The sequence below is a fragment of the Clarias gariepinus genome, chromosome 10 (genome assembly GCF_024256425.1).
Source record: "Clarias gariepinus isolate MV-2021 ecotype Netherlands chromosome 10, CGAR_prim_01v2, whole genome shotgun sequence".
NCBI lineage: Eukaryota > Metazoa > Chordata > Actinopteri > Siluriformes > Clariidae > Clarias > Clarias gariepinus.
In genome coordinates this window covers 20,244,126-20,270,534 of record NC_071109.1, presented here as the reverse complement: position 1 = coordinate 20,270,534, position 26,409 = coordinate 20,244,126, and the positions used below count along the sequence as shown (strand labels likewise).

The 26,409-nt window shown below is 39.2% G+C and overlaps 2 protein-coding genes across 3 annotated transcripts in view; both read left to right on the top strand.

Moving 5' to 3' along the window:
- tenm2a (teneurin transmembrane protein 2a) overlaps positions 1-17,200 on the top strand; it is a 245,280-nt gene extending 228,080 nt beyond the window's left edge. For both annotated transcript variants that reach the window (XM_053505760.1, XM_053505761.1), the window contains 14 exons: positions 230-491; positions 943-1,210; positions 2,846-2,989; positions 3,395-3,644; positions 3,810-3,830; positions 3,923-4,152; positions 5,825-5,979; positions 6,276-7,165; positions 7,971-8,146; positions 12,071-12,306; positions 12,444-12,740; positions 12,973-14,590; positions 14,750-14,880; positions 15,410-17,200. In XM_053505760.1, coding sequence (XP_053361735.1) covers positions 230-491; positions 943-1,210; positions 2,846-2,989; positions 3,395-3,644; positions 3,810-3,830; positions 3,923-4,152; positions 5,825-5,979; positions 6,276-7,165; positions 7,971-8,146; positions 12,071-12,306; positions 12,444-12,740; positions 12,973-14,590; positions 14,750-14,880; positions 15,410-16,150 — 5,419 coding nt within the window. In that variant the 3' untranslated portion in view covers positions 16,151-17,200. The remainder of the gene's footprint in view (positions 1-229; positions 492-942; positions 1,211-2,845; positions 2,990-3,394; positions 3,645-3,809; positions 3,831-3,922; positions 4,153-5,824; positions 5,980-6,275; positions 7,166-7,970; positions 8,147-12,070; positions 12,307-12,443; positions 12,741-12,972; positions 14,591-14,749; positions 14,881-15,409) is intronic.
- A 3,443-nt stretch (positions 17,201-20,643) lies between these two features.
- On the top strand, positions 20,644-25,648 carry tstd1 (thiosulfate sulfurtransferase like domain containing 1). Its single transcript, XM_053505317.1, has 4 exons — positions 20,644-20,726; positions 21,407-21,532; positions 24,312-24,474; positions 24,664-25,648. Exons 1-4 carry the CDS (start codon positions 20,714-20,716, stop codon positions 24,716-24,718), a joined length of 357 nt encoding a protein of 118 aa, XP_053361292.1. The 5' UTR covers positions 20,644-20,713; the 3' UTR covers positions 24,719-25,648.
- Positions 25,649-26,409: the final 761 nt, after the last annotated feature.

Below are 26,409 nucleotides of genomic sequence, written 5' to 3'. Positions count from 1 at the left end.
AATACGAAGCAAATGTTTATTATGTTAATTTAAAGTCTTGTAAACCCCGAGCTTTTTTGTTGAAATGGCTGTAATTTATCAATGAAATTAATTATTCCCCCCAGAAAACTGCTGTTTTGACTTGTAAAACCATTTAGAGTATAATAGTGCCATCAATAATGCGTACAGCAGAAATAATTATGTTTTTCTTCTTCCTCCATGCTTTCCTTTTCTCGTCTCTTTCCCGCAGCTTTGACCTCATCGCGAACGGAGGCGCTTCTCTCACACTGCATTTCGAGCGTGCGCCATTTCTGAGCCAAGAGCGCACAGTGTGGTTACCGTGGAACAGCTTCTATGCCATGGACACACTCATGATGAAAACAGAGGAGAACACAATCCCAGGCTGCGACCTTAGCGGTTTCGTGAGGCCAGATCCAGTTGTGGTAGCTTCACCCCTGTCCTCGTTCTTTAGCTCTCGACCTGGAGAAAGATCCATTATCCCTGAGACTCAGGTCAGAACAAGGTCTCATAAAATGTTCTGTGTCATGGTCTGTATTTTGGCCAAAGTTATTGAATAAAGCCTTCTATTTTTTTTTATACTGCCGAGCCCTTCTCTGTCAAGTCTTTTTACTTTTTTCAGACATTACATTGCACGTCAATTAACCAGTCTTCTTTTGAATAAGCAGAAACTACAGGGTATAGATATTTCATTTTAACTAGCATAGTGTTTTGCATATACTGTATGAACTACTTCTGAACCTGATTAAACTCCTGAGAGGAGTTTCAACATTTTTTTATTTCTATTTTCATTCTTGGTATGCTATCTTGTTTTTTATTTCATCATGCTTTTTTTTTTTTTTTTACCTTTTTGCTGAGCTTTATCTATTTTTTCATTATCCCTAAGGAGAAATTCTTCCACCAATTTCTATTAACTGCTAATCTTTTGTTCTTTATGTTCTTTAGGTTCTTCATGAACTGATTGAGATACCAGGCACTAATCTAAAACTGTGTCACTTGAGCTCGCGGGCAGCCGGCTACCGCTCTCTCCTGAAGATCACCATGACCCCAGCGGTGGTGCCACTCAGCCTGATCAAGGTGCATCTGATGGTGGCTGTGGAAGGTCATCTTTTCCAAAAGTGGTTCCATGCCTCACCTAACCTCGCCTACACCTTCATCTGGGATAAGACAGATGCTTATGGCCAGCGAGTTTATGGCCTTTCTGAGGCAGTGGGTGAGTAAAACATTGGGTTCAAATTCATTATGTAAAAAGGGCTTATACAAAGGTTATTCTAAATAAGCCAAAAACTCAGTGTGATATAGAAGAGTGCTCTACGTATAGCCTTTGTCAGCACTGACTTTGGGGAATGGCTTCAGGTATCCGTGCTGTGAGGAAATTGCTGAGCATCGCACTCTGTCCCTGATTTGGTGTGTGCAAACAGTGTGATAGCGACTCCACCCCGTTTATCTTCTCGGCTCTATTTACTCTGCCCCTCTCCTCACCTCAGTGTAGCTGCATTCCAAATGTTGGCAAATTCAAGTGCAGAAATGTGTCCTATTTGCAATGGATTCATACTAATGTATGTAGAATTTTGCAGTTGTGTCCAGCATGTCATTGTTAGAAATGTGTGCAGGCGGGTATTTCGTCAGGGATGGGTAGATCGATATTGATCCTGGTACATCCTGGCATGTATGAATGCATTCTGATAATAGTATAATATATACTATTATATAGTTTAATAGTTGTACAACTAATTAGATAAGAACTATTTCCCTGCTGTATTTTTTCATGTGCTTTTTCACATGACCATGCCAGGGACCAGGCTCAATCATAAACTCACTCAACACAGCAACACGATGACAGGAATGTGTTTTCTCTTCCATGTGAGAAAACAAAAATGTTTTTGAAGTTGTTTCAAAGTGTGATGTGTCAGAATTCAGATCAATTGTGTGAGAACAATCAGTCATGTAAAAGAACATTTGGTACAGCAGAAGATACATGTGAATGCAAGTGAATACTAAAGGTCCATTGTGAGCCAGAGTGAGGTAGACTGTGAGCTGTCTTCTGCATTAGAGGCATTATCACGGCACCAACAGCGATATTATTAGTTTATTATAATCACTTCAACTAAAAGCAAGAACTACTGCAATGGAGCTGGAGTAGGTGCTGAAAGCCTAATTCTTATTTCACACTAATAAATGGGCTTTTAAGTAGAAAATTTGATTTTAAATGTATGAAATCAAAACTTATTTTCCTGTTAATGTTTTTACCCATCCCTAACATGCTAAGCATGCACCTGCTACTTCCAAAATGGAACCAGAGGAAGTAGAGTAAGCCACGTCTGTGGGTTCATGACTATTAGAGTATCGTAAGGATGTAAGAAGCCGATGTGTTATATACAGATCCATCATCCTCACTGTCTGATTGAGATACAGGTTATAAGAACTGTAAAGCTTTTGGAATAGGATTAGCTGGCTCACATACTATTATCTGTCAAATAAGATGATGTTTTTGTCTGTTTGAAATGTTCATTGTTTTGTCTGTTTGCTTCTTGATACCTTTTATGTTGCGTTCTTGGCCGGGTCTCTCCTGGGGAAAAAAAATATTCTCACCAAGACTTTTACATGGTTAAATGAAATAAATGATTTTAGTTCACATCCTTCAGACTTGAAAATGTCTATCTATCCTCCTTCTCTTCCAGCTAGCTTTATTTTCAAATGATTTATTCTTAATGTGGGCCTCGACACTTAATCAATTAAATGTGGTTTTAATGTCTTTTGAGTGACATGTACTGTCTGTGTTGCTCACCCCTTTTCACTCTCCCACTCTCTCACTCTGTCTTTCTCTCTCCACATATTCTCATTGCAGTCTCTGTGGGTTATGAGTATGAGACATGTCCTAGTCTAGTGTTATGGGAGAAGAGGACGGCTGTGTTGCAGGGCTATGAACTTGAGCCCTCTAACCTTGGCGGATGGTCTCTGAACAAGCATCACATCCTAAACCTGCGCAGCGGTATACTCTTCTTTCTAGCAAATCTCCTCTAACTGTATTTAATCATATCTACATCATAAACCTGCTTTCTCCATTATTTTTAACATCTCTGGTAGTAGTGGTTAGGTCTATGAATTAACCTGTTAAATAATTGGACGTGTTTTAAATTCTGTCAGTATAAGAATGGATTTATTGCTGACGGTGAATGGCATTGCTCAAATAGGTGCTTTTTGCACAGAGTGATGTTAAGTCAATCAATAACCCAATATGCACAGTCTTCACAATCTGGCTTGCAGCAGTGAAAACACAAAGCTTATAAAATGCAACCTATAAACTGCTTTTATTGAAACTGACCTTTTAAAAGTTTTTTCTTTTCTCTTTTTTACTGTGAAATCCTTGCACGTTCTGCTTTCTTATGTATTCCAGGGATTCTACATAAAGGCTGTGGGGAGAACGTCTTTGTTTGCCAACAGCCCCCAGTCATCATCAGCATTATGGGCAATGGGCGTCGGCGGAGTATCTCGTGTCCGAGCTGTAACGGATTGGCAGATGGAAATAAGCTGTTGGCACCAGTCGCACTGGCAGCGGGTATTGATGGCAGCCTGTACGTGGGTGACCTGAATTTTGTGCGCAGGGTGTATCCATCTCTCAATACTACTCGTGTGCTAGAACTCAGGTATGCCAAAAGAATATATATATATATATATATATATATATATCTTGCATAAGGATACGTTTCATGCTTTATATATATATATATATATATATATATATATATATATTGCATATACTTGTAATTACCATAGTTTTACATGCATATTTTTCTTTTTCTTCCACAAAGAAATAAGGATTTTCGACACAGGTGAGTAACTTTTACCTCTAACTTAATTCTTGTAATAATATAAAAATAAAAACGAATTCCGGTGTTGACCCCCTTGTCATTATTTCCTGTAGCAACAACCCAACACATAAGTATTTCCTGGCTGTAGACCCAGTTACAGGGGCTCTGTTCATCTCAGACACAAACTCTCGAAGGATTTACAGAGTGCGTTCGCTGACCGGGGGTCGGCTTCTTGCTGACAATGCTGAGGTGGTAGCAGGAACAGGAGAGCAGTGTCTACCTTTTGATGAGCGCTGTGGTGATGGAGGAAAAGCTGTGGAAGCAACACTTATGAGCCCGAAAGGTAAAGAGAAAAGAAACAAACAATAACTAGGGCAATTTGAATATGTAGTCGATGATAATAACATGTTAAACAGTCCTAGTTCAGTGGAAGGAACTATTCAGCTTTGGGCTTTTAATTCATTTTTAGGCTTGCTGTTGGGAGTTAACAGCCAGTGCAGTCTTATAGTCTTCCTAGAATAAATTGGTGTTCCTGCTGGCTTGGGCTGTAAACTTTTTTTACTGGGGCTGAGACCTGTAAATAGATGTTTTATGGAAAACAGTGCAGTAAACCAGGATACCCATCATGGTTACTTATTAAAAATTATTATTTATACTGTAATATACATTACTTTTTCATTATTATAACTGAAGTATTTATTGGTACAAATTATTGTATTTTTGGGTAGTTTTTATTAATAAATCACAGAATAAAGTGAAAAGATACTGAATTAAAAAAATATAATATAAAAACATGGGTAAAAATCAATATTACATTATGCAACATAATGTACCACAACATGTGCAAAATAACCATGCGGTAAATATATTCATATTTAAGACTTAAAATTACTTTAAGACAAGCATGAAGTAAATACACACAAACTTATGCACATAACATTAGGCCAATGCTAAGGAAATGTGTCTGATTTTCTACACTAAGACATGTAATCAAAGAAAATAAACGATAAAGGTAATAATTCTCATCATTTGGTTGATGATTCATGATCTTTATGCTTTTTACTGGATTCATACAGAAATTTGAATTTTCAGCCTTAATATATTATAATATAAAACGATATGTCAAATTATTAACTGTTTATTTAAATCATTGCTTACTTTTTATTTGTATAATGTACTATAAAATTGCATGTTTATTGTCTCTCGCTTATCACATCATGTTACAGTTGACAGCAGAAAAAATAATGCAGTCTGTTTTGTCAGTCCACATTTTGTAATGCTTGTCCTGAAATGTGTGTATGCTAGACACAACCAATAAAATCTGTTGTCCAAGAAGCTTTTAACAGGAAAAATTGAGCAACCATGGAGTCCTAAACTGCGCACTGGTTTACTGAATAGGAGAATTTCCCCTGTTTAAATATTAAGGTATTTAGTGAGCGTATGTTGTTGACTTGTGTTGGATACAGCCTTTAAAGTGAAATCCTGTGATGAATTGTAAAGAAAAGAAAGGAAAGGAAACTTGACACCATACTGTCAGAAATGTCACACTGTCACATTTTTTATCTTTGACATGAAATCATGAATCAAGAGGGTAGCAGACTACAGAGGCCTGATTCCTAACTCCCTGATGACTGTGAGCAGCGAAGCATCAGCAGAGGCACTCTTGCATCTACTGTGCCCTGCATTTGCTCTCTTTTGGGCTGTCTTCCTGTCTTTCTGCTTCTAAGTTCAGTCACAGCGCTGCTGAAAAGCAGCTTTGTCTTCTGTATGTAAGACACCTACACAGGTTCTGCGACTTGTCTCGTTGTGTCTGAAAGCTATTTTGGTCTGTTTTACCTTTGCTCCTATACATGAACTGACGTGCTCAGATTAAGGTCAGATTCGAAGGATTTATATTCTTTACTGAAAAGAAAATGGGATGGGAGGGCCTGACATTTAAAGCATCCTTGATTTCAAAAAAAAAAAAAAAAAGAATCCATGACAGACTATTTTCTTCTTTACTCTTTCTGTCTTAGGTATTGCAGTCGACAAAAATGGGCTGATGTACTTTGTAGATGCCACCATGATCAGGAAGGTGGACCAGAATGGGATCATCTCCACACTGCTGGGAGCTAACGATCTCACTGCTGTACGGCCCCTCAGCTGTGACACCAGCATGGACGTCAGCCAGGTGCGCCAACAGAACTAATCCTTGCATGCGCAGTGGATCACACAAATCCTCAAAGTAGAAGAGTAGTGCTTTTTTCTTGCCTAGGCTTTTAAGGAGTGAACAGGCTCCAGCATATCAAGCTGTCTGACCTTAAAAACGCAACACACCTTAAGCTGATTAGTAAGCAGCTCTATAGAAGCTGATGTACAAGACGTGCTATGAATTGTAATTGGTAGGGTATTAGCAAGTAAAAAATTGCAAAAGTGTTTGGGAATAGGTATTTGGCATTCGTTTTTATGACTGCTGATCTGTTTTAGGTGCGTTTGGAATGGCCCACTGACCTAGCAGTCAACCCCATGGACAATTCCTTGTACGTTTTAGAAAACAATGTAATACTTCGCATCACTGAAAACCATCAGGTAAGCATTGTGGCTGGGCGGCCCATGCACTGCCAGGTTCCGGGCATCGACTATTCACTCAGCAGGCTGGCTATCCACTCAGCACTGGAGAGTGCCACTGCCATTGCTGTCTCCCATTCCGGCGTGCTTTACATCGCTGAGAGCGATGAGAAAAAAATCAACCGTGTACGGCAGGTCAGTGCTAACGGGGAGATCTCATTGCTGGCTGGTGCCACCTCCGAGTGTGACTGCAAGAACGATGTCAACTGCAACTGCTTTGCTGGCGATGAAGGCTACGCCACTGATGCCAACCTCAATGCCCCCACCTCACTAGCGATAGCTCCTGACGGCACACTCTACATTGCTGACCTCAACAACATCCGCATTCGAGCTGTGCATCCCAACCGCCCAGGCCCGAATGCGGTGGGCCAATATGAGGTGGCATCACCAAGAGAACAGGAGCTCTATGTGTTCAGTGAGGAAGGGCTCCACCTGCATACTATCAGCCTGGTCAGTGGAATGAGTCTCTACAATTTCAGCTACACGCTTGAGGGAGAGCTTGCTGCTGTCGTAGATAACTGTAACAACACTGTGCTAGTGCGCAGAGAGGGTGGTGGCCTGGGTGGAGCAAGCACGGTTAGACTCCACCTACTGCCCGACAACAAGGTGTTAAATCTGGGGTTGGATATAGGAGGCAGCCTGCGCTCCATCTCCACTGCTGATCAGGAGATTGTACAGCTCAGCTACAAGGGCAGCACAGGCCTGCTGGCCAGCAAGGCTGACGAGACAGGCTGGACCACATTTTATGAGTAAGTGTATGTGTGTCTGTGTATCTGTGTGTGTCAGACTTTGCAGAGTCATTTAGTTTAAATCTTCTTTTCGGGATTGTGTTTAGAAACGCACAAGAAGCATTTTAATAAGGTTCAGATTCCATTTCCTCTGAATAAAAGAGGTTTGTGGAGGCTTGCATGACGTATCTATTCCCCTATGACTGTGGGAAATCAGGATGTGTAAATATTTGTATTCAACATCATAACCCTACATAGTGGGAATTCTGTGAATCATTGCTTCCATCTGCTGTCTGACTATGCAATTGCACCTGTCTAAAAAATACCTACAAATAAAAAAAAATTATAAAAAAAAATAAAAATGGAAACCGGGGGCTCCAGTTCCCTCCAGTGCACTCCATTGAAACAGACGTCATTTAGTCTGGAACAGATCTGTGATAGGCTCTAAACACGGTCCCCATAGTATTCCAAACAAAGATGGAGAGAAAGAAAGTGCGAGAGCAAGCAAGGGATATGCCAGACAATAAAGGTTCCTCGCCATATGATACGCCTTTTAATCTTTTGATCTCCGATATTACCCTACAAGTTCTCATGAGAGCAACAGATGCCTGCTTTCATGTGACAGAGTAGTCACACTCACACAGTGCTTCTGATGATAAAAATCCGTCAGACCCAAATGATGCAATGATGCATTTCTATGAGAAACAGCCTGCTGAGGCTCTCTTAGAGTCATAGAAATCACAGAACTTTGATTGTGGTTCCACTGTTTATTTCAGAATTGTTGTTTGTGAAGTTTAGTTTTGTGAAATTCATGTCATGCCTGCAGGTATGACAGCGAGGGGAGGCTTACTAATATGACCTATCCGACCGGAATGGTGACAAGCCTACACAGAGAGATCGAGAAATCCATCAACATTGACATCGAGAGTTCAAACAGAGATGATGACATCACCGTCATTACCAATCTTTCATCAGTAGAGGCATCCTACACAGTAGTGCAAGGTGTGTTTGTGTACTATAAACTATTATAAAATGCGTGAGAGACCATACTTTAAGGTCTTATGTACAAGTTGTATATTAATTTTAAGTGTCAATGTATTGTTAATATTCCAGATTCCTTGCAAATTTCCTAATTTCAGAGGGTATTCATTTTCTACAGTAAATTCTTAATAATAATGTATAATCAGTCAGCCATAACAATAAAAATCAGCTGCCTAATATTGTGTACAGTAGGTCCCCTCTTGTGTCGCTAAAACAACTCTGAATCATTAAGGCATGGGCTAAACAAGTCCTCTAAAGGTCTGCTGTCATATCTGGCACCAAGGTGTTAGCAGCAGATCCTTTAAGTCCAGAAAGTTGCGAGGTGGGGCTTTCATTGATCAGACTTTTTAATCCAGCAAATAACACAGATGCTCAGATTGAGATCTGGGGAACCCGGAGGGCAAGTCAAAACCTTGAGCTCCTGGTCATGTTCCTCAAACCATTCCTAAAATGACTTTGCAGTGTGGAATCCCAGGACCCAGGGTTCTTTCAGCAAAACCCTGCCCAGAGCATCTCACTGTCTTCACCAGCATGCCATCTTCCAAAGGCGAATTTAAAAGAAAACATGATCTTTCAAACCAGGCCACCTTCTTCCACTGCTCCATTGTCCACTTCTGATATTCATTTACCCATTATAGGAGCTTTCATCAGTGGACAGGTCAGCATGTGTACTCGCACATTCACAGTGGGTTCTGACACATTCCTATCATAGCCAGAAATATTTTATTTAGCAAATTGAGCTACCATAGCTCTTTTGTTGGATTCCTTTGCTTCCCATGTTGATTAATGAGCCTTTGATGCCCATGACTCTGTCAACAGTTCCCCAGTTGTCCTTCCTTGAAGTATTCTTGGTGCTGTTCACTGCATACCAGAAAGACCTCAGAAGACCCGCTGTTTTGTTGACGCTCTAACCCAGCTATCTATCCATCACAATGTGACCCTTGTTAAAGTCTCTCAGATCCCTGTGCTTGACAACTCAACTTTAAGAACTGACTATTCACTTTCTGCATAATATATCCCACAACTTGACAGGTGTCAATATAAGGAGATAATCAATGTTATTCACTCAACGTATCCGTGCTTTCAATGTTATGGCTGACTGTTGTGTATAAAACAGTATTCTATAGGGTGGGCCATTTATATGGATACACCTTAATAAAATGGGAATGGTTGGTGATATTAACTTCCTGTTTGTGGCACATTAGTATATGTGAGGGGAAAACGTTTTAAGATGGGTGGTGATCATGGTGGCCATTTTGAAGTCGGCTATTTTGGATCTATTTTGGATATATATATATATATATATATATATATATATATATATATATATATATATATATTAGCAGTTTGCTAACTGTAGCATGGGAGATGGGTGGTCTCGTAGGGTGAGAGTGTCTGCGTTCACCAGACATCAACACCAGGGGCGTTTCTAGTATTTTCAGTTAAGGAGGCTCAGCCCCCATAGATGTTTAACACATATTTGACTTGTTCAGAATCAGTACTCAAATAAGTCTTCTTGATCACACACGCTGTTTACCGTATAAACCTTTTTCTATGTACAGGTACAATCAGAAAAATGTAACCAAAAAACAGCATATAACTTAAATCTTACATTGATTAGCAATATAAACACCACACCTATGAGGACTGTGTGGGTGCCAATAAACATTTATCTGTTAATTCTTTGACAATACTGCTGCTTTGTTGCAGTAACTGCAGACTGCTCCTTAATACTGCTCCTCTATTGGAAACTGGCAGACATAAAAAATGTGAAAAATAGTTTCTGATGCAATGACTTCATTCAATGTTGGGAACACAGTGTTAATGTGCCTGAGAGGCTGCGCTTTCAGGGAACTGAACTGTAGAACTGAACAGAGAACTGTAGATGGAAGGTTTTACAGGTCACATGGGAGTAGGTCTCCAAATGAGCAACAGGTAAGAGTAGAACATCTTTTTTTCATGTGACTTGAGAAAACTTCCATCTACAGTTAAATATAAATATTGAAACTTTGATCATCATGTTATGTAGTTTAATTTAGTGTTTTAACTACATAAATAAGGCAGTAGGTTCTCTATACAACCCCTTAAATTCCATAGATACTAGGCTATTTATTTAAATTTATTAATATAGATTAACATTGTTTTAATGTAATTACACAAAGTATCTTTTTTAATATGATTCTTTCTATTCATTAAAAAAAAGTAACTTTTTTTAATTTAAAGTGACAAAAACCCTATTCTACGGCTAATAAATGTATTTTACGATTTGGGACATTATTTAATACAATACATTTATTACAAAAAGAAGGATTTTTCTATCTCTGTAAATCACACTGCTATGCAGTTAAAGCGAGTGCACTGAATGCTGTCTGTCACTAGTTTTAATCATTTATGTGCATAGCTCTATGGTAGTTAATGCCATATGCACTGTGCAACGCTGTATATATACAGTTAGGTTTTCCAATAAAAACAGCGATAGCATGAATGTTTTTTTCAAGTAGACTATAGGTTCTTAGAGTATGTATTAAGGGCTTCATTTTCACTAGAGGAAACAGCTGGTGTGATGAGGGTGAACACAGCGAAGATTTAAATGATTAATCCCTCATGACATTTTGTAAACTCTATTTATGAGAAAGGACTGCACTGATGCAGATATAACAGTTAGACCGTGCTGTAAGACGGGGAGGAGCCGAAGGAGCCGAAGTCTGCCGCCGCTTTCATATCAAATTTAAAAGGGACGATTTGCGTTCAGCAATTTGTGTGACGTTTATGGAGAATTTTTAGGGGGCTGAGTACAAATGTTAGGGGGGCAAAAGCCGTCCCCCCAGAATGGCCTAGCGACGCCCATGATCAACACACAATTTCTATCTGCTCCTCACGTGTCATTAGTATGTAAACTGCTAATAACTGCTTTATAAGTGATTAGAAACTTGTAAATAACTCATGAAAGAATAAAGTTATGTTAAAACCAAGCACACAATTGTTTTTCTTGTGAAATTGCCAATAAGTTTGATGTGTCACATGACCCTCTTCCTATTGAAAAAACAAGAGTTGGACCCAAAATGGCCAACTTCAAAATAGCCACCATGGTCACCACCCATCTTGAAAAGTTTCCCCCTCACATATACTAATGTGCCACAAACAGGAAGTTAATATCACCAACGGTTCTCATTTTATTAAGGTGTATCCATATAGATGGCCCACCCTGTACATCAATGTATTATTCTACAGCAAACCTTCCCACATAGTAGTGAATGCATAAAACCGTTTTTTGTTTATTTCTGCAGTGACATGCAATCTTGGTACATCTCAATTAACATAATAGGCCCCTGTCTCCTATGTCTCTGCCCTGACACAGAAATACAATATGGTGAAATAGTAAATTCTTTCTATCCCCTCAACCGCCAAACCAATTATATATATATATAGGTTGATAGATTGATAGATACAGTAGAACAGACTGGAACGGCTATGATGTATTCATGTAGAAAGTAGGAGCAATTGGGCCCATACACCAGATGAGGCAGAGCCTAAAGTAATACCATTAGTGTATATTCTAGGGGTCTGAAGAGGGAAACTGTACTAGTTTAATTAAGGAGTCAGCCCAGGAGGGCAGTGAAAGAGAAGAACTTTCAGCTACCTGAAGTTGAGAATCATTAAATCTCCAGATGTTTCCCGCTCGACATCTGTTCAGACAGATTTCTCATTAAAACCTCGCTTCCACCTCTTAATTTACTGTATAACTTAGTATAACAGATCAGCAAAAATCAGCATATTTCTAAAACATTCAGTCTGTTGGTCTAATGAATGCATTTCCAGTGCAGAATAGCATTTCTAATAGCCAGTCTAATTCTTATTTTTTAATATATTGTAATAATTATGCAGATCAAGTACGGAACAGCTACCAGCTGTGTAACAATGGCACACTAAGAGTGGTCTATGCTAATGGGATGGGTATCAGCTACCACACAGAACCTCACATCTTGGCCGGGTCAGTGAGCCCCACTGTCGGCCGCAGAAACATCACCCTGCCCACAGACAACGGACTTAACTCCATAGAGTGGCGACTGCGCAAGGAGCTGACCAAGGGCAGGGTCACGGTGTTTGGCAGGAAACTGAGGGTGAGTAAATATAATGCAGTGTCTGGATTCCGTCAAACCGTTTCAATTAATGTGGACAGCTACTATATATGCAGAGGCCTGTGTCAGCAGCAACAGAATTCCTTCATGGAAATTAAACAAACTGTCTCTTTTTTCAGGCCCATGGACGCAACCTGCTCTCCATTGATTTTGACAGAAACACACGGACTGAGAAGATTTATGATGACCACAGGAAGTTCACACTAAGGATCACTTATGATGCTCAGGGGAGACCTGCTATTTGGCAGCCCAGTAGCAGCCTTGCTGTGGTAAACGTGTCCTACTCTTCCACAGGACGGCTGGTGGGCTTGCACCGCGGCAGTATGAGTGAGAGGACAGAGTTTGACCAGCAAGGACGCATTGTCTCTCGCACATTTGTTGACGGCAAGGTGTGGAGCTACAGCTACCTCGACAAGGTAAGTGCTTCTGTAGCTGCTCAAGCTTATCATTTTAAATCACTTTTAGTTCAGATCACCTCAATATTAGCATATTACTTAGTGCTACTACTGTATATAGTGCTACTGTTTGTGTAGAAGTATATAGTAGATTAGTATGCTATTACTAACGGCTGGTTTACTGTTATGATATTTTTAATTGATATTTAATTGTAATAAAGATAACCATCTCATGTTTTTTTTTTATATATAGTCCATGGTGCTCCTCCTGCAGAGTCAGAGGCAATACATCTTTGAGTTTGATCCTTCCGATCGTATCACTGTGGTCACCATGCCCAGCGTTGCTCGGCACACGATGTTTACCCATGTCTCCATTGGCTATATTCGGAACACTTATAACCCCCCTGAAAGCAACGCCTCCATCATCTATGACTTCAGCGAAGATGGTCGCCCTCAGGCCACATACTTCCTGGGTACGGGACGCCGTGTCCTTTACAAATATGGCAAACTGGCCAAGCTCTCTGAGATTCTGTATGACAGCACAGCTGTCACTTTTGGCTATGATGAAACATCTGGTGTCCTCAAGATGGTCAGTCTGCAGAGCGGGGGCTTCTCTTGCACTATAAGATATCGTAAGATGGGCCCCCTAGTGGACAAACAGATCTACCGATTCTCTGAAGAAGGCATGGTGAATGCCCGCTTTGACTACACCTACCACGACAACAGTTTCCGCATAGCAAGCATGAAGCCAGTCATCAGTGAGACGCCACTTCCTGTGGACCTGTACCGCTACGATGAGATTTCTGGCAAGGTAGAGCATTTCGGGAAGTTCGGCGTCATTTATTATGACATCAATCAGATCATCACCACGGCCGTAATGACACTCAGCAAACACTTTGATGCACATGGTCGCATAAAAGAGGTGCAGTATGAAATATTTCGCTCACTTATGTACTGGATGACGGTTCAGTATGACAACATGGGGCGCGTGATCAAACGTGAGCTGAAGATTGGGCCATATGCCAACACCACACAATATCGCTATGAGTATGATGGTGATGGGCAGCTCAGTGGGGTCAAGGTCAATGACTGGTCGACCTGGCGCTACAGCTATGACCTCAATGGCAATCTGCACCTGCTGAACCCTGGCAATAGTGCCCGTCTCATGCCTCTACGTTACGACCTGCGTGACCGTATCACACGTCTGGGCGATGTGCAGTACAAGCTGGATGAGGACGGATTTCTCAGCCAGAGAGGCTCGGACATCTTTGAATACAATTCCAAAGGACAGCTAGTGAGAGCCTACAGCCGTGTGGGAGGAGGATGGAGTGTGCAGTACCGTTACGATGGCCTCGGACGACGGGTCTCCACCAAGAACAGCCTCGGTCAGCACCTGCAGTTTTTCTATGCGGACCTGAACAACCTTGTGCGAGTCACACATGTGTTCAACCACTCGAGCTCAGAAATCACATCACTCTACTATGACCTGCAAGGCCATCTGTTCGCCATGGAGGTGAGCAGCGGTGAGGAGTACTATATCGCCTCGGACAACACAGGAACACCACTGGCCGTCTTTAGCAGCAACGGGCAGATGATCAAGCAGGTGCAGTACACAGCCTACGGTGAGGTGTACCATGACTCCAATCCTGAGTTCCAGCTGGTAATCGGATTCCACGGTGGCCTCTACGATTCACTGACAAAGCTAGTGCACTTCACGCAGAGGGACTACGATGTATTAGCTGCCAGATGGACATCACCTGATTATACCATGTGGCAGAAGATCAGCAAGGATCTGGCTCCATTTAACTTGTACATGTTCAAGAACAATAATCCTCTCAGCGATATGCTGGATGTGAAGAATTATGTCACAGGTAAGCGTCAGGACGAACAGACCCATTGATGGGGATGAAACAAAAATACAGAATTTAATGAGACTTGTTTAATATGAGCTTACGTCTTAAATATATTAAGTGAGAAAAAAATGGGTTTCTGTGAAATAAAATTACAAGGATTTTATCTTTCTTGCGCAGATGTGAAGAGTTGGTTGGTGATGTTTGGCTTCCAGCTCAGTAACATCATTCCTGGATTTCCTAAACACACATTATACTTTGTGGATCCGCCATATGAGCTACAAGCCAGTCAGGAGTATGAAAATGGTCAGGTGAGTTTTCAAGTTAAAGCATGAATGAACTTCAGTAGAGCCTTCACTGCATCAGTAGTCTACTGTATATGTTATTCCACTGAGAATAGTTTCATCACGTTTGCCTTTAAAAATCTTCCAAGGTGAAACAAACTCATGAAGGCAATTACATTACATCACTCTAACAATAACTTCTCTGAGTTAAAAATGCTGTTTAATTATTTCCAGTTTTGTGAAATGTAATGAGATAAACCTGAGATACTTCCATGTCAAACTTCCATGTTTAGCTACGCTGACTGCATCAATAACAGACAACCACCAACTCTCTCATTACGTTAATTACCAGATCAGTTTAAAAGATTTATAAATTAATGTGAGCACCCTTTTATTAATTATTGAAACCATACTGTAAAATATATCTCATAAATATTCATTTGACTGCCCTAACCACTGTCCTTATTTGCTCGGAATTCTTGTCCATGGTAATTATCCATACCTTTAAAAGTACTGCAGCTCAACTCCATCTGTCTCTTTGTTGTCTTTCCTGCAGCTGATGTCTGGAGTTCAGCAGGAGGCTGAGAGACACAACCAGGCCTTCATGGCTTTAGAGGGTCAGCTGCTCAATAAAGATCGACAGAACAGGCGTGATAAACCAGGTCACTGGTTTGGCACGGTGCCGTCCATCATTGGGCGGGGCGTAATGTTGGCTGTAAAAGAGGGTCGCGTGGTGACAGGCGTGTCGAATACGGCTAGTGACAACAGCAGGAAGGTGGCTCTAGTTCTCAACAATGCTGTCTACCTTGAGGGGACGCATTATGTGCAGGATGGTCATGACTGCCACTTCTTTGTGAAGATCGGCTCGGCTGATGCGGACCTGCTGGCGCTGGGCCTCAGTAACGGCCGCAGGGTGTTAGAGGGAGCAGGTATCAACATTACTGTGAGTGGGCGCTCACGGCGTGGGGTCACTGTAGAGCTGCGGTCATCAGCACTGTCCCTAAGCGTGCGCTATGGCCCGGCGCAGGACACACTGGATGAGGAGCGCGCCCGGCTCCTAGAGCTGGCTCGACAGCGGGCACTAGCGGGCGCCTGGCTGCGAGAGCAGCAGAGGACACGGGATGGTAAGGAAGGGAGCCGCCTGTGGACCGAGGGTGAGCGGCAGCAGCTGCTGTCCACTGGGAAAGTTCCTGGCTATGATGGTTACTATGTGCTACCTGTGGAGCAATACCCTGAACTGGCTGATAGCAGCACCAACATCCAGTTCCTCAGACAGAACGAGATGGGCAAGAGGTAACAGAGCTACAGAACTATGAGTGCATTCTTATCTTGTGCATTCTTCATTCTCTCTTTCTCTGCACCACTCTTTGTCTCAACCAGTTCCCCTTTTTACCTATATCTCCTTTACCCACGGAGAATAAATAAACTTAAGGGGTAACTCTCTGAACGCTGCAGGGACTTTTAAAAAATATTATTGTTACTGCCATAGGCAAAAAATAATTTGCAAGAACTTTTCTTTGTTTTTGTGCACTGCAAATAAAACAGATCGGCTGTTAGTATGAAAAAAAATAATCCCCTTTTTAAAAAAGAAATGCTATTTTTACCCATATTTTTTGGGTTCTGAGAGGATGTTGGTGCCGGACGGTGCTATACTATCCTGTGTGATCTGGATTGCGGAGAGGACAGTTCTCTCGGCTTGATACAGAGGCCTAGTCCCAACGCTGGAACTGAGCAACATCCACAAGATGGATTATCAGTCGTATCAGTCTCAGGCCTCATATTCTCAATAACAGGACTGCAACCTGCAGCTGCAACAAGCTCCATCCACAAACTGCTTTATGTTCCTTCAAGAAAGCAGAACTCCAACAAAGGATAATTGTTTGTTTTGTTTCATTTGTTTTATTGTTTCTGTTCTGTTCTTAAACAATGAAAACATTATGGCTATATTTGCATAAGGTCAATGTCCAGCATAGTTTCGTTTTGTCACTGGAAGATTAGAGTAATATCTGTGGTGTGTCAGGTAACGCTGATGTTTCGGGTGGGTTTTAGACAAGATAGTTTTGTACGTTTCAGTTGCAGTAGATTTGTGAGACTCTCACCGGGGCACTTCTGTACAGAAACATCAGAAAATAAAAGCAAGAAAGAAACATTCATGCTATCATGACATTAACTAGTGTAAGAAATAATTTATTTTTATTTTATGTTTATTCTTTTTATTTATGTATTTATTATTCTTAGTACTCTATGACAATCATGAAGACGTCACCATTTTTAGCCAAGAAAACAGAGTATTTTCTTTTGTAAAATATGTAAGAAATGTTCATTAAGTTTTTATATTAATTTTGAGTTGCTTACGCAAATTAGTCCTAGACAAAAAATAATTTATGTAAAGTGTTCAAAATTGTTTATACTTTAAATAAAGTTTAAAACTGTGAAACTTGCTTTTTTCGAAATATCTCTATGTACAGTGTATAGATTTTCCTTTATGCAGTAGAATATTGTTCATAATATCACATTTTATATTTCTAACAAAAAGTGGCTTGTAATGTGCAAACCTATAGCTGATATAAAGACGCTAGGATCTGTGGCACTCCAATATTCCAGATAAACAGTATTGATCCCCGGTTTGATGTTTTCTTTGATTAGGTTTGTTATTTTCTTTTTTTAATGCAGAGTTGCTGTACTAGAACCCAAAACCGTAGAAATGGATTCTATCCACTGTGAAGAGACTCATTATGGATGTCATTATGTACCAAATCAGTATTGAGGGATTCGTACACTTAAGCAAGTCTTCTCTGAGAGCTTATCAATAAAAGGTTTACTTCATGTGAGTTTCATTCGTCTCTTGCATTTCCTGAAAAATTGAGGAATTCTTTTTTTTTCATTACTCCGGATCTGAAGATATGATCAAGCTGTAAACAAAACAAACAAACACGACGTGGAATGAATACAAATCAAATAATAGCACAGCGTCACTCAATTCTCAAATCTGATTGGTGTTGATTATTTTTCTACAACAGCAGCTCTGGTACTAGTTCCAATGATTAATATTATTATAGCAGTATTATAATATGGTTAATATCAAATGTATTTTAATACATTCATTCTAATAGGTTATCAATTCTGTAGTAACAACTCAGTCACAGGAATGTTCATACAGTAAAATCTAAAACATCTTCACAACAGAGGTGTTTGCGCATTCTTCATGCTCTGTAACCTGACAAGCTAGGTTTACTGTCTTATTACTTTAAGGAGAAAGAAAAAGCAACGGGTTAGGGTTCAAGAGGTGGCATGGAACAGTGTTCAACTTATTATTATTAGTTCAGCAGCAATGAGATATAAAGGTACATCAGTTCACTTATTTTTAAAAGCACCCTATACGCCAAACGCTTAATGTACATTATTTACACAAAGTTCATATACATGTAATATTCTCTAACTAGTATGTTTTACAGTATATAAGGCTTTGTTGAAATAAAATAATAAGAACACAAATACAGTTTCAAGACATAAAAATTATTATAAAGTGAAGGGAAAGTTGTTGAACTTTTCTCTATTTCTAATAAAGTAAAGTTATTAAAATACTAAATACCAGAGTTAACAAAATACCAATACTAAAAAAGTTTACCTTGGGAGAATTTGCAAGATGTGTACTATTTTTTAAAGAAAACATAAGTGAAAAGGCCAAATAGGACTTATAGGACTCAAGTTCATGTGTAAGGCAAAACAGAATGGCACAATGATCAAACAAAACGTGACTATAGAGAAAATAAGGAAATAATCCCTGTTCAAAAGTATTGCCCTCTTTTGCAGTAATGATGTATGCAGTCTTTTATAATTAATTAATTCTCTCAGGTGGTATTGCTGCCCATTCTTCTTGGCAAAAAGCCTCCTGTTCCTGTAAATTTTTTGGTTGTCTTGCATGAACTGCACGTTTGTGCACCCAAAGTGGCTCAATGATATTGAGGTCAGAAGACTTTGATGGCAACTCAAAAACCTTCATCTTCTTCTGCTCTCGCCACTGGAAGGTCAACTTGGCCTTGTGTTTTGTATTATTATCATGTTGGAACATTCAAAAGTATCCCGTGCACACCTTCGTCCTGTAGAATGTAAATACTTTGTCAATATTTTTTTACAGCATGATGCAGTCATCTTGCCATCAATTTTAACTAATTTCTTTGTGGCACTGGAGCTCACACAGCCCCAAAACATAAGAGATCCACCACCATGCTTTACAGCCCCATGCTTTACTGGCGATAGTGGAGTTTTCACCGTAGGCCATTTTAAATTCTTTTCCTATTTAAGTTTAATTTACTATTAGCTATAAACTTCCCTTTAATAGCCATTTGTGTGTGTCAACCTGTGTGTTTATAATGACGCCAAACATTCAATAAACTTTTGATCAGGGCTGTTTGGGTGATTTCAGTTATTAATACAATAGGCTTTAAAAATGGAGTCAAACAACTATATATGACATGACTATGTGATCACTATCCTTAAATAAAAATATATTTGCGTTATCAGTCATATTTAAATTGCATAATAATAAATTGCAATGTTTAACAATTTCTTTCAGGGTATGCAAACTTTTGAGTACAACTGTATATACATAAGTTTGTAAGAGAATCTGTGAAACAAATTCAGAACTCCATTTCCACACCACGGTCTACAAACATGGCCACCAAAGATTTCAACACCCCACATGCTGGCACACATGATTGAACACACTTGTACCTAATTACCTCACACACAATATGAGCAGAATTTCAAATCACCTATATTTTTCCAGCTATGTAGAGCAGCAGAGGTATGGCACAGTACATAAGCAGTTTCACTGGGGCGCTTCCTTTTATGATCCATGTCGCTGATATTTCATTCCAGAACAGCACTGGCCCTCCTGTCTTTGGGACCCTGGGTTGTCATAGTCCCACTATAATGCCCCGAAGGGCAGTAAAATTATTTATACAGGACAGAGATACAGTAATTAGTGTCAAGCATTTGAGTTTTATCATATATAAAACACTATCACTTTTTACTGTATGCCGATAAGATCACTCAGGAGCTAACACACTTGATTAAAAGAAAATGCTGCAACACACACAATATTATGTGAAATGCAGCGGTCAGGAAAAGGAAAGTGCATGAAGATGAGTCTCATACTTACAAAACCTTGAGTTGTGTTTTGCTTTTGCCCATGTTTGTTTACAGGTTCAGATTTCCCCTGACCTTGTTACTGTTATATATGCACATGTCTGTCCTAGACTTTGCCCCAGAATATTGTATTGGACTTACAGTAGTCTGCAAAGTATTTATTATTCTTTTTCTTTTTTTTTTTTTGCAATGCGTCATTCTCCACCTTTAATGAGGATGAGTTCCTTTCAAGGTTTCTTAGTGTTGTCATCTCAGGCAGTTCTTTTTTCCCTTACCATTGCTGCCCTCAGCCTGCTCATCACGGACAAACTGATATTTATAGTCTATACTTTTCCTGTAGATTTTTAAAATGTATTTTCTTTAAAAACAATATATATATAAACTTATTATTGTATTTAATGTATATTAGTGTATTTAATGTTTATATTATTATTATTATTATTATTATTAATACTACCAACAACAACGACAATAATAATAATAATAATAATAATAATAATAATAACCCAGGCGTATATGACTTTTAGGTGAGCCATAACTTGTATAATCAGGAGGGAAAGGGGCGGCGTCTAATTTGGGTATTAATATGAAAGCGCTTGCTATTGGACGGGCCGTTTGGGCCACGCCTACCGTTTTATGAATACAACAGTGAGGAAGTGGAGTTGCTGTACATACAGCAGTTGGCTGTCGGGCAGGTCACAGCGTGAACATGGCAAACCCAGGTAAGCGAGTTTCATATCTTCCCATGTGTTTTATTCTCACCGGCGCTACACAATCCTCATGTAAAGCTTCAGCCTGAACCGTATTTATTTCTGTAAGCAGTGATAGTTCATAAAAGTTTTCTGTATCCTCGCAATACTGCCTGCATCCTTTTATCTGGTCAGGTTCTTAATACATAATAATGCTGAATTGTGATATTGATATTAGTTATATATGTCACAGTTATCATAGTCCACGCTACTTTTTAATCCTTGTCATTATACATATATATATATTGTGGATTATCTTGCAGTGTTTTTCATCAGTTGTCCCCCCAGATGTTACTAAGTGATCCTTAAGATTAGTGACGTCAGAGGATGACTTGCATTTTTTTTTGCCACCACTGAGGACTGATTTTATAAATACTTAGTCAAATATTAACCACTTTGTTTAAATATATGCAATAATATTTTCCTTACTTGTTGAAGCAAAAGGGCTGCTTGTTTTTTTTTTTTTGTTTGTTTGTTTGTTTGTTTTTTATTATCATTTAATGCATTAAATTTAGATGTTAATAATAAAATACAGTATTAAATTTGATACTATATAAATGTGATGTTCAATAATGGAACACGATTTTTGAGAACCCAGTTTCTAAGCAAGACTCGGCAAGTCACTTTTTTATTTTTTTGTTATATTTTTCTAGGAAAAGATATCTCCTACAGCGAACTCAAATGCCTCATGGAGAAGAGTAAAGACCTTGTGCTTGTGGATGTGCGCTCAAAAGATGAAGTAGACAAAGGACGCATCCCAGGCTCCATCCATATCCCATGTGAGTTACAGACTAACAGACCGGAACACTGCGCATTACTACCCCTGTTATTGATTCATTAAACTCATCAAGTGAATGTTAAATGCATGTTAATCTTTATATTTATAATTAACAGCAGTCATCAGTGGGGTCCAAGATTCACCATGGGCTTAAAACATTGGGGGATATTATTTCTAGCCCGCTGGTTTCCTATAACCAATGACAAAAGTTTATACTGTATTTGTGTTTCGTGAACTTAACAATTCAGGTATCTGACAAGATATTTAAATGATTATACTGCAAGTACACTTTTGCTTAATATAACAGCATTTTATTGATCTTTAAACACAACCAGCTTTATGCTAAAGCTTTTATGATAAAACAATGTTCCTACATCAACGCTTTATACTGCAACTATTAACTTAGCTCAAAGGTTTCTGTCAACGTGCAAGCCAGGACATGCAAGTACTTGTCAGAGGTTTTTATTTAAAAGTATAAAAGACTTTGCTTACAAAATATGTCCAACCTAAACTAGACAACAAGTCATACAATTCAAGCATACCATAATGCACTGTACTTTTTTGTAGAAGACATGGTGAATTTTTGGGAACTAAGTAATAAAAAGATTTTTATATACAAAAGGTAAAGAAATAGGAAAGTTACAGAGACAATAGTGATGACAACGGTGCTGTTTGATGCGTGAAGGGGAAATGTTAATGGGCCTGTGCTGGTAAAATGGACAGGATGGGCTTTCACCCACAAATTTGTCTGTGTGTTAATTAACTTCCTGTGAGTGCATGTGAAAAGACAAAATATTCTTCCCGAAACAAATAGCTCTAGTTTATAGTTTATCTTAATAATTTTATTTAGATTGTGAAACTCTTATATTATATTAATAATATTTTAGAAACATTAAATATTTCAAGCTTGATTATGGCTTACAAAATCCAGTATCTTAAAATAATAATAACTATCTATTTTCAAGTTTGAGTAAATTACTACTCATACAATACTAATACACTGTACACACACGTGACCAAAATACCATCATCAACATACAGTACTGCAGAAGGAAGGTAAGCCACAGAAGGTGCTGTATTGAAGCGTCTACATGGACAGTTGACTAAAAGTGGAAATAGGAAATACAGCACAGGCACCAGAAATAATCTCAGCCTTAACAAAAGCTACTTCAAGACCATAGGAAAGCTTCACAAACAGTGGTGAGATGCTAGAACTGGTGCATCAAAAGCAACCACCTTCAAATGATGTTAATATTCTAATATTTTGTGATCATGAGTTTTTGATTTTCATGAGCTGTAAAACATAACTGTCTAAATTTAAAGAAAACTAAGGTTTGAAATATTTCACTTTTTAATTTAAATTAAATATGAAAGAAAACTAACTGGCGGTGGTGTAGTGGTTAGCACTGTCGCCTTGCACCTCCAGGGTCCAGGTTCGATTCCCGGCCAGACTCGATTCCTGTCTCTGTGTGCATGGAGTTTGCATGTTCTCCCCGTGCTTGGTGAGTTTCCTCCGTGTACTTCAGTTTCCCCCCACAGTCCAAAGATATGCGGGTTGTGCTAATTTTTCGTTCCCAAATTGCCCGTAGTGTGTGAATGTGAGTGTGTTTGCCCTGTGATGGATTGGCACCCTCTCCAGGGTGTATCCTGCCTCGTGCAAACGTTAATTAAAGTCACCTGGGATAGGCTTCAGGTGCCGCGACCCTGAATACAGGATAAAGTGGTATAGATTGTGAGTGAGTCAAAATACTAACTCCTTTAGTTTTTTCAAGATGCACTCCATACTGGGTATGTAATATGGCCTGCATATTGTAGTGTTTTCTCTGCTCTACCACACCCACTTCAATTAAGAAAAGGCTGTTAATTAAGTGATTAATTAAATTAGGTGTGCTGATCCCTAAAAAAGCAATAAAATGTGCAGGACAGTTTTTCTCAACCACTTTAGAACATTAATTGTCATCTTAATTTTACCAATATAGCACCAACTTGCTGCCACCATTTAAATATTCTAAATTATTTTCTAATAAAATTGACTTGTACACTTTTGTCTCTTTTCCTTGGCTTAACTGTTTCCTTCATCGCACCTTATTCCCATATAGAGATCGATGCAGCAGCATGTAAGTCCTGTAGTCTATCTAACATCTTTCACTCCTCATCTGTACACTTTGCTCAAATAGCTCAGGCTCCAGCTCCCAAATGATGCAACAGAAACTCATTCACCCCATCATCCAAAGCAAGCAAGTTTGACTTTCAAAGCTTCCAAAAGATTTCAGGGCTTGACATCCAAGTGTCTACAAGTGCATGTTTGTATTCTTTCTTTGGGAGGGAGGTCATACTTCTTTTCCCCCATCAATCACAGCAACAAAAGCTTATCCTGGGCATCTGTATGTTCATGCATGCAGAAAAAAGATTTTGCTCACTTCCGACTGTGTTGCCTCACCCATGACTAAGCTTAAGCTGGCTTCCGGTTATACCGGTTATACTAAGTTTGAAAAAGCCATGGTTTCAAAATCAGTAAAAATTTCCCTCAATACCGGTATGAGGTGTTAATGACTTTTCAAAGACAGAAAATGCAGAAATCCTTCATGTGCAGTGGAGAGTTTTACTTATGACTTAACCATCAACCAAAAACGTTAATCCCAGAATAGCTAAGCACATCACAAATATTTCAGATTTATCAATTTGTTTCATGGTGGACTCTAATAGGATATCTCTCAACTATAATTTGTTATTAACCCATGACTCTACCATGTCTTTATAATCCTTATTGTGTCTTGTAGTGGACACTGTGGAAAAAGAATTCTCTTTAGATACCTGCAATTTCCAAGAGAAATTTGGTGTCCCCAAGCCAGAGATGGATAGCCTTGACCTGGTGTTTCACTGCCAGTTGGGACGTCGTGGAGGAATGGCTACTGAGAAAGCCAGAAAACTCGGCTACCAGAAGTATGATCAGGATTAAACTTGTTATTGTATTAGTAGCTTATATAGCCAGTGTTTATAAATTGGGTCATAATTGTAAACCTTATTTTAATGGATTTTCTTTATTGTGTCTGTCTGTGTGTGTGTGTGTGTGTGTGTGTGTGTGTGTGTGTGTGTGTGTGTGTGTGTGTGTGTGTGTGTGTTCCTCCTCAGTGCACGGAACTATGCAGGAGGTTACAAGGAATGGTCAGAGAAAGAAGGCAAATGATGCTGCTCCAGCATACAGCACAGCTGTCCTTTAACACTAATTTTGTTGAGTTGTTAATCTCTCTCAGGATTGTTGTCAATGTGTAGCTTGGTCATAATATATTTGATATTTTACATTACATTGGAATACCTCTGGAATTTTTAGTAAAAACAAATGTTGTTCAACTTTCAAGTCAAATTTTTTAAATGAAATCATATAAAAGGTTTTAAGAGAAATTATGCCTTTTTGTACCTTGGCTTTTGTTTTTTCTGACATTGTCAGTGTTGCCAGATATTTTATTCTACCATAGTTTTTGGTGTTAAAGTTTAACAGCCTGGGTCTCCTTTGGAACCAGTTTTATATATAATGTATATGTGTACATATACACACACTTTCTCTATCTCATGTGACAGAAAACGGACGAAGGATCTCTACTGCCAATCCTCATTTCTGCTGAGATCTCTGAGACAGCTTCTCTTACCTCCTAGCACAGTGTAGCCCAAGTAGGCACTACTTTCTAATGCTCAAAGACAATCATTTGAATAGTTTGAGTCCATTGCAGTCCATTCGTCTTTATGATTAAGTGGTTTAGACTATCTGGCAACACGGGACATTGTTGTGTCTGTTTTGCGCATGCGCACAAATGTTGTAGTAGACGGTTAAAAAGTAACCTGCCGTTCCGGTACTGTTGTGAAGCAGGTTGCTTATTTACATTGCCTTAATGGCCGAAATAGGAAAGACTGACATTTATTTAACTCTGTGTTCTTCTTTCAGGTAATATAATGCTACGACAATGTAACAAATCACTTTTTTTTTTTTTTTTTACATACGACTGAAGCGTTATTTTATCCCACTCATCGTTACAAACCCAGTCCAAAAGGTCATTTATCAACTGTTACATCTCATAAGTTTTGTGAAAACTTGAAGATAAATTAAACATGCTGTGCTTGACGCTGTGTGCTTGGTTGTGGTTGTTGGTTATGTGCTCACTGCACAGTGTTCCTCTCTGGGTGGCGCCATTACTGCACGCCGCGTCCAGGCAGAAGGCTGACCCGGCCAGGAGGAGGAGAGCCTACCGCCTCATCCAGCGGAGACTAGTAAGGAAAAGAGGCGGGTCGTTTACAGTTACTACTGCCTTACAAACACACTATATCGAGTGGCGCAGTGAGAATGAGGAAGTGTTTTAATAAAATCACCCTGCACTAGCCCGTGGAACGCTCTACTGATACCGCACGCGCTCGAGCGGTTTGGGCGGAGCTCGTCTTTGTAATGATGTTGACAAGAAAACACAGTACAGCTCGTCTGCTCGTTATTAGGGATGTGTTCGGGTTGTGAAATGTTTTGGAGGACTATAGGTTACATAGGTTGGGATTGTAGGTTACGAATTAATAAATGATACAGACACGTATTTCTATACATTTAGCGCGTTACTGAGTAGTAGAGACTGAATTTGAACTCATCTTTAGTTTTAGTAATAGGCTTGTTGAATGTGCTTACTCAATCTGCTGAAATAAAAGCAATGCAGCCAGGAAAGAAGCTCAAATCACATTTTATAAAATATATTAATATTATATATAATAATATACAGTAATTGATTTGAAAAAACAAATAATAATAATAATGCATGCAGAAAACTTAAACACTTGTTAAAGTTGTATAATAAATATAAATCAACAGTATAAACCATAGCTTAATGCACTGTTAACCCTAAT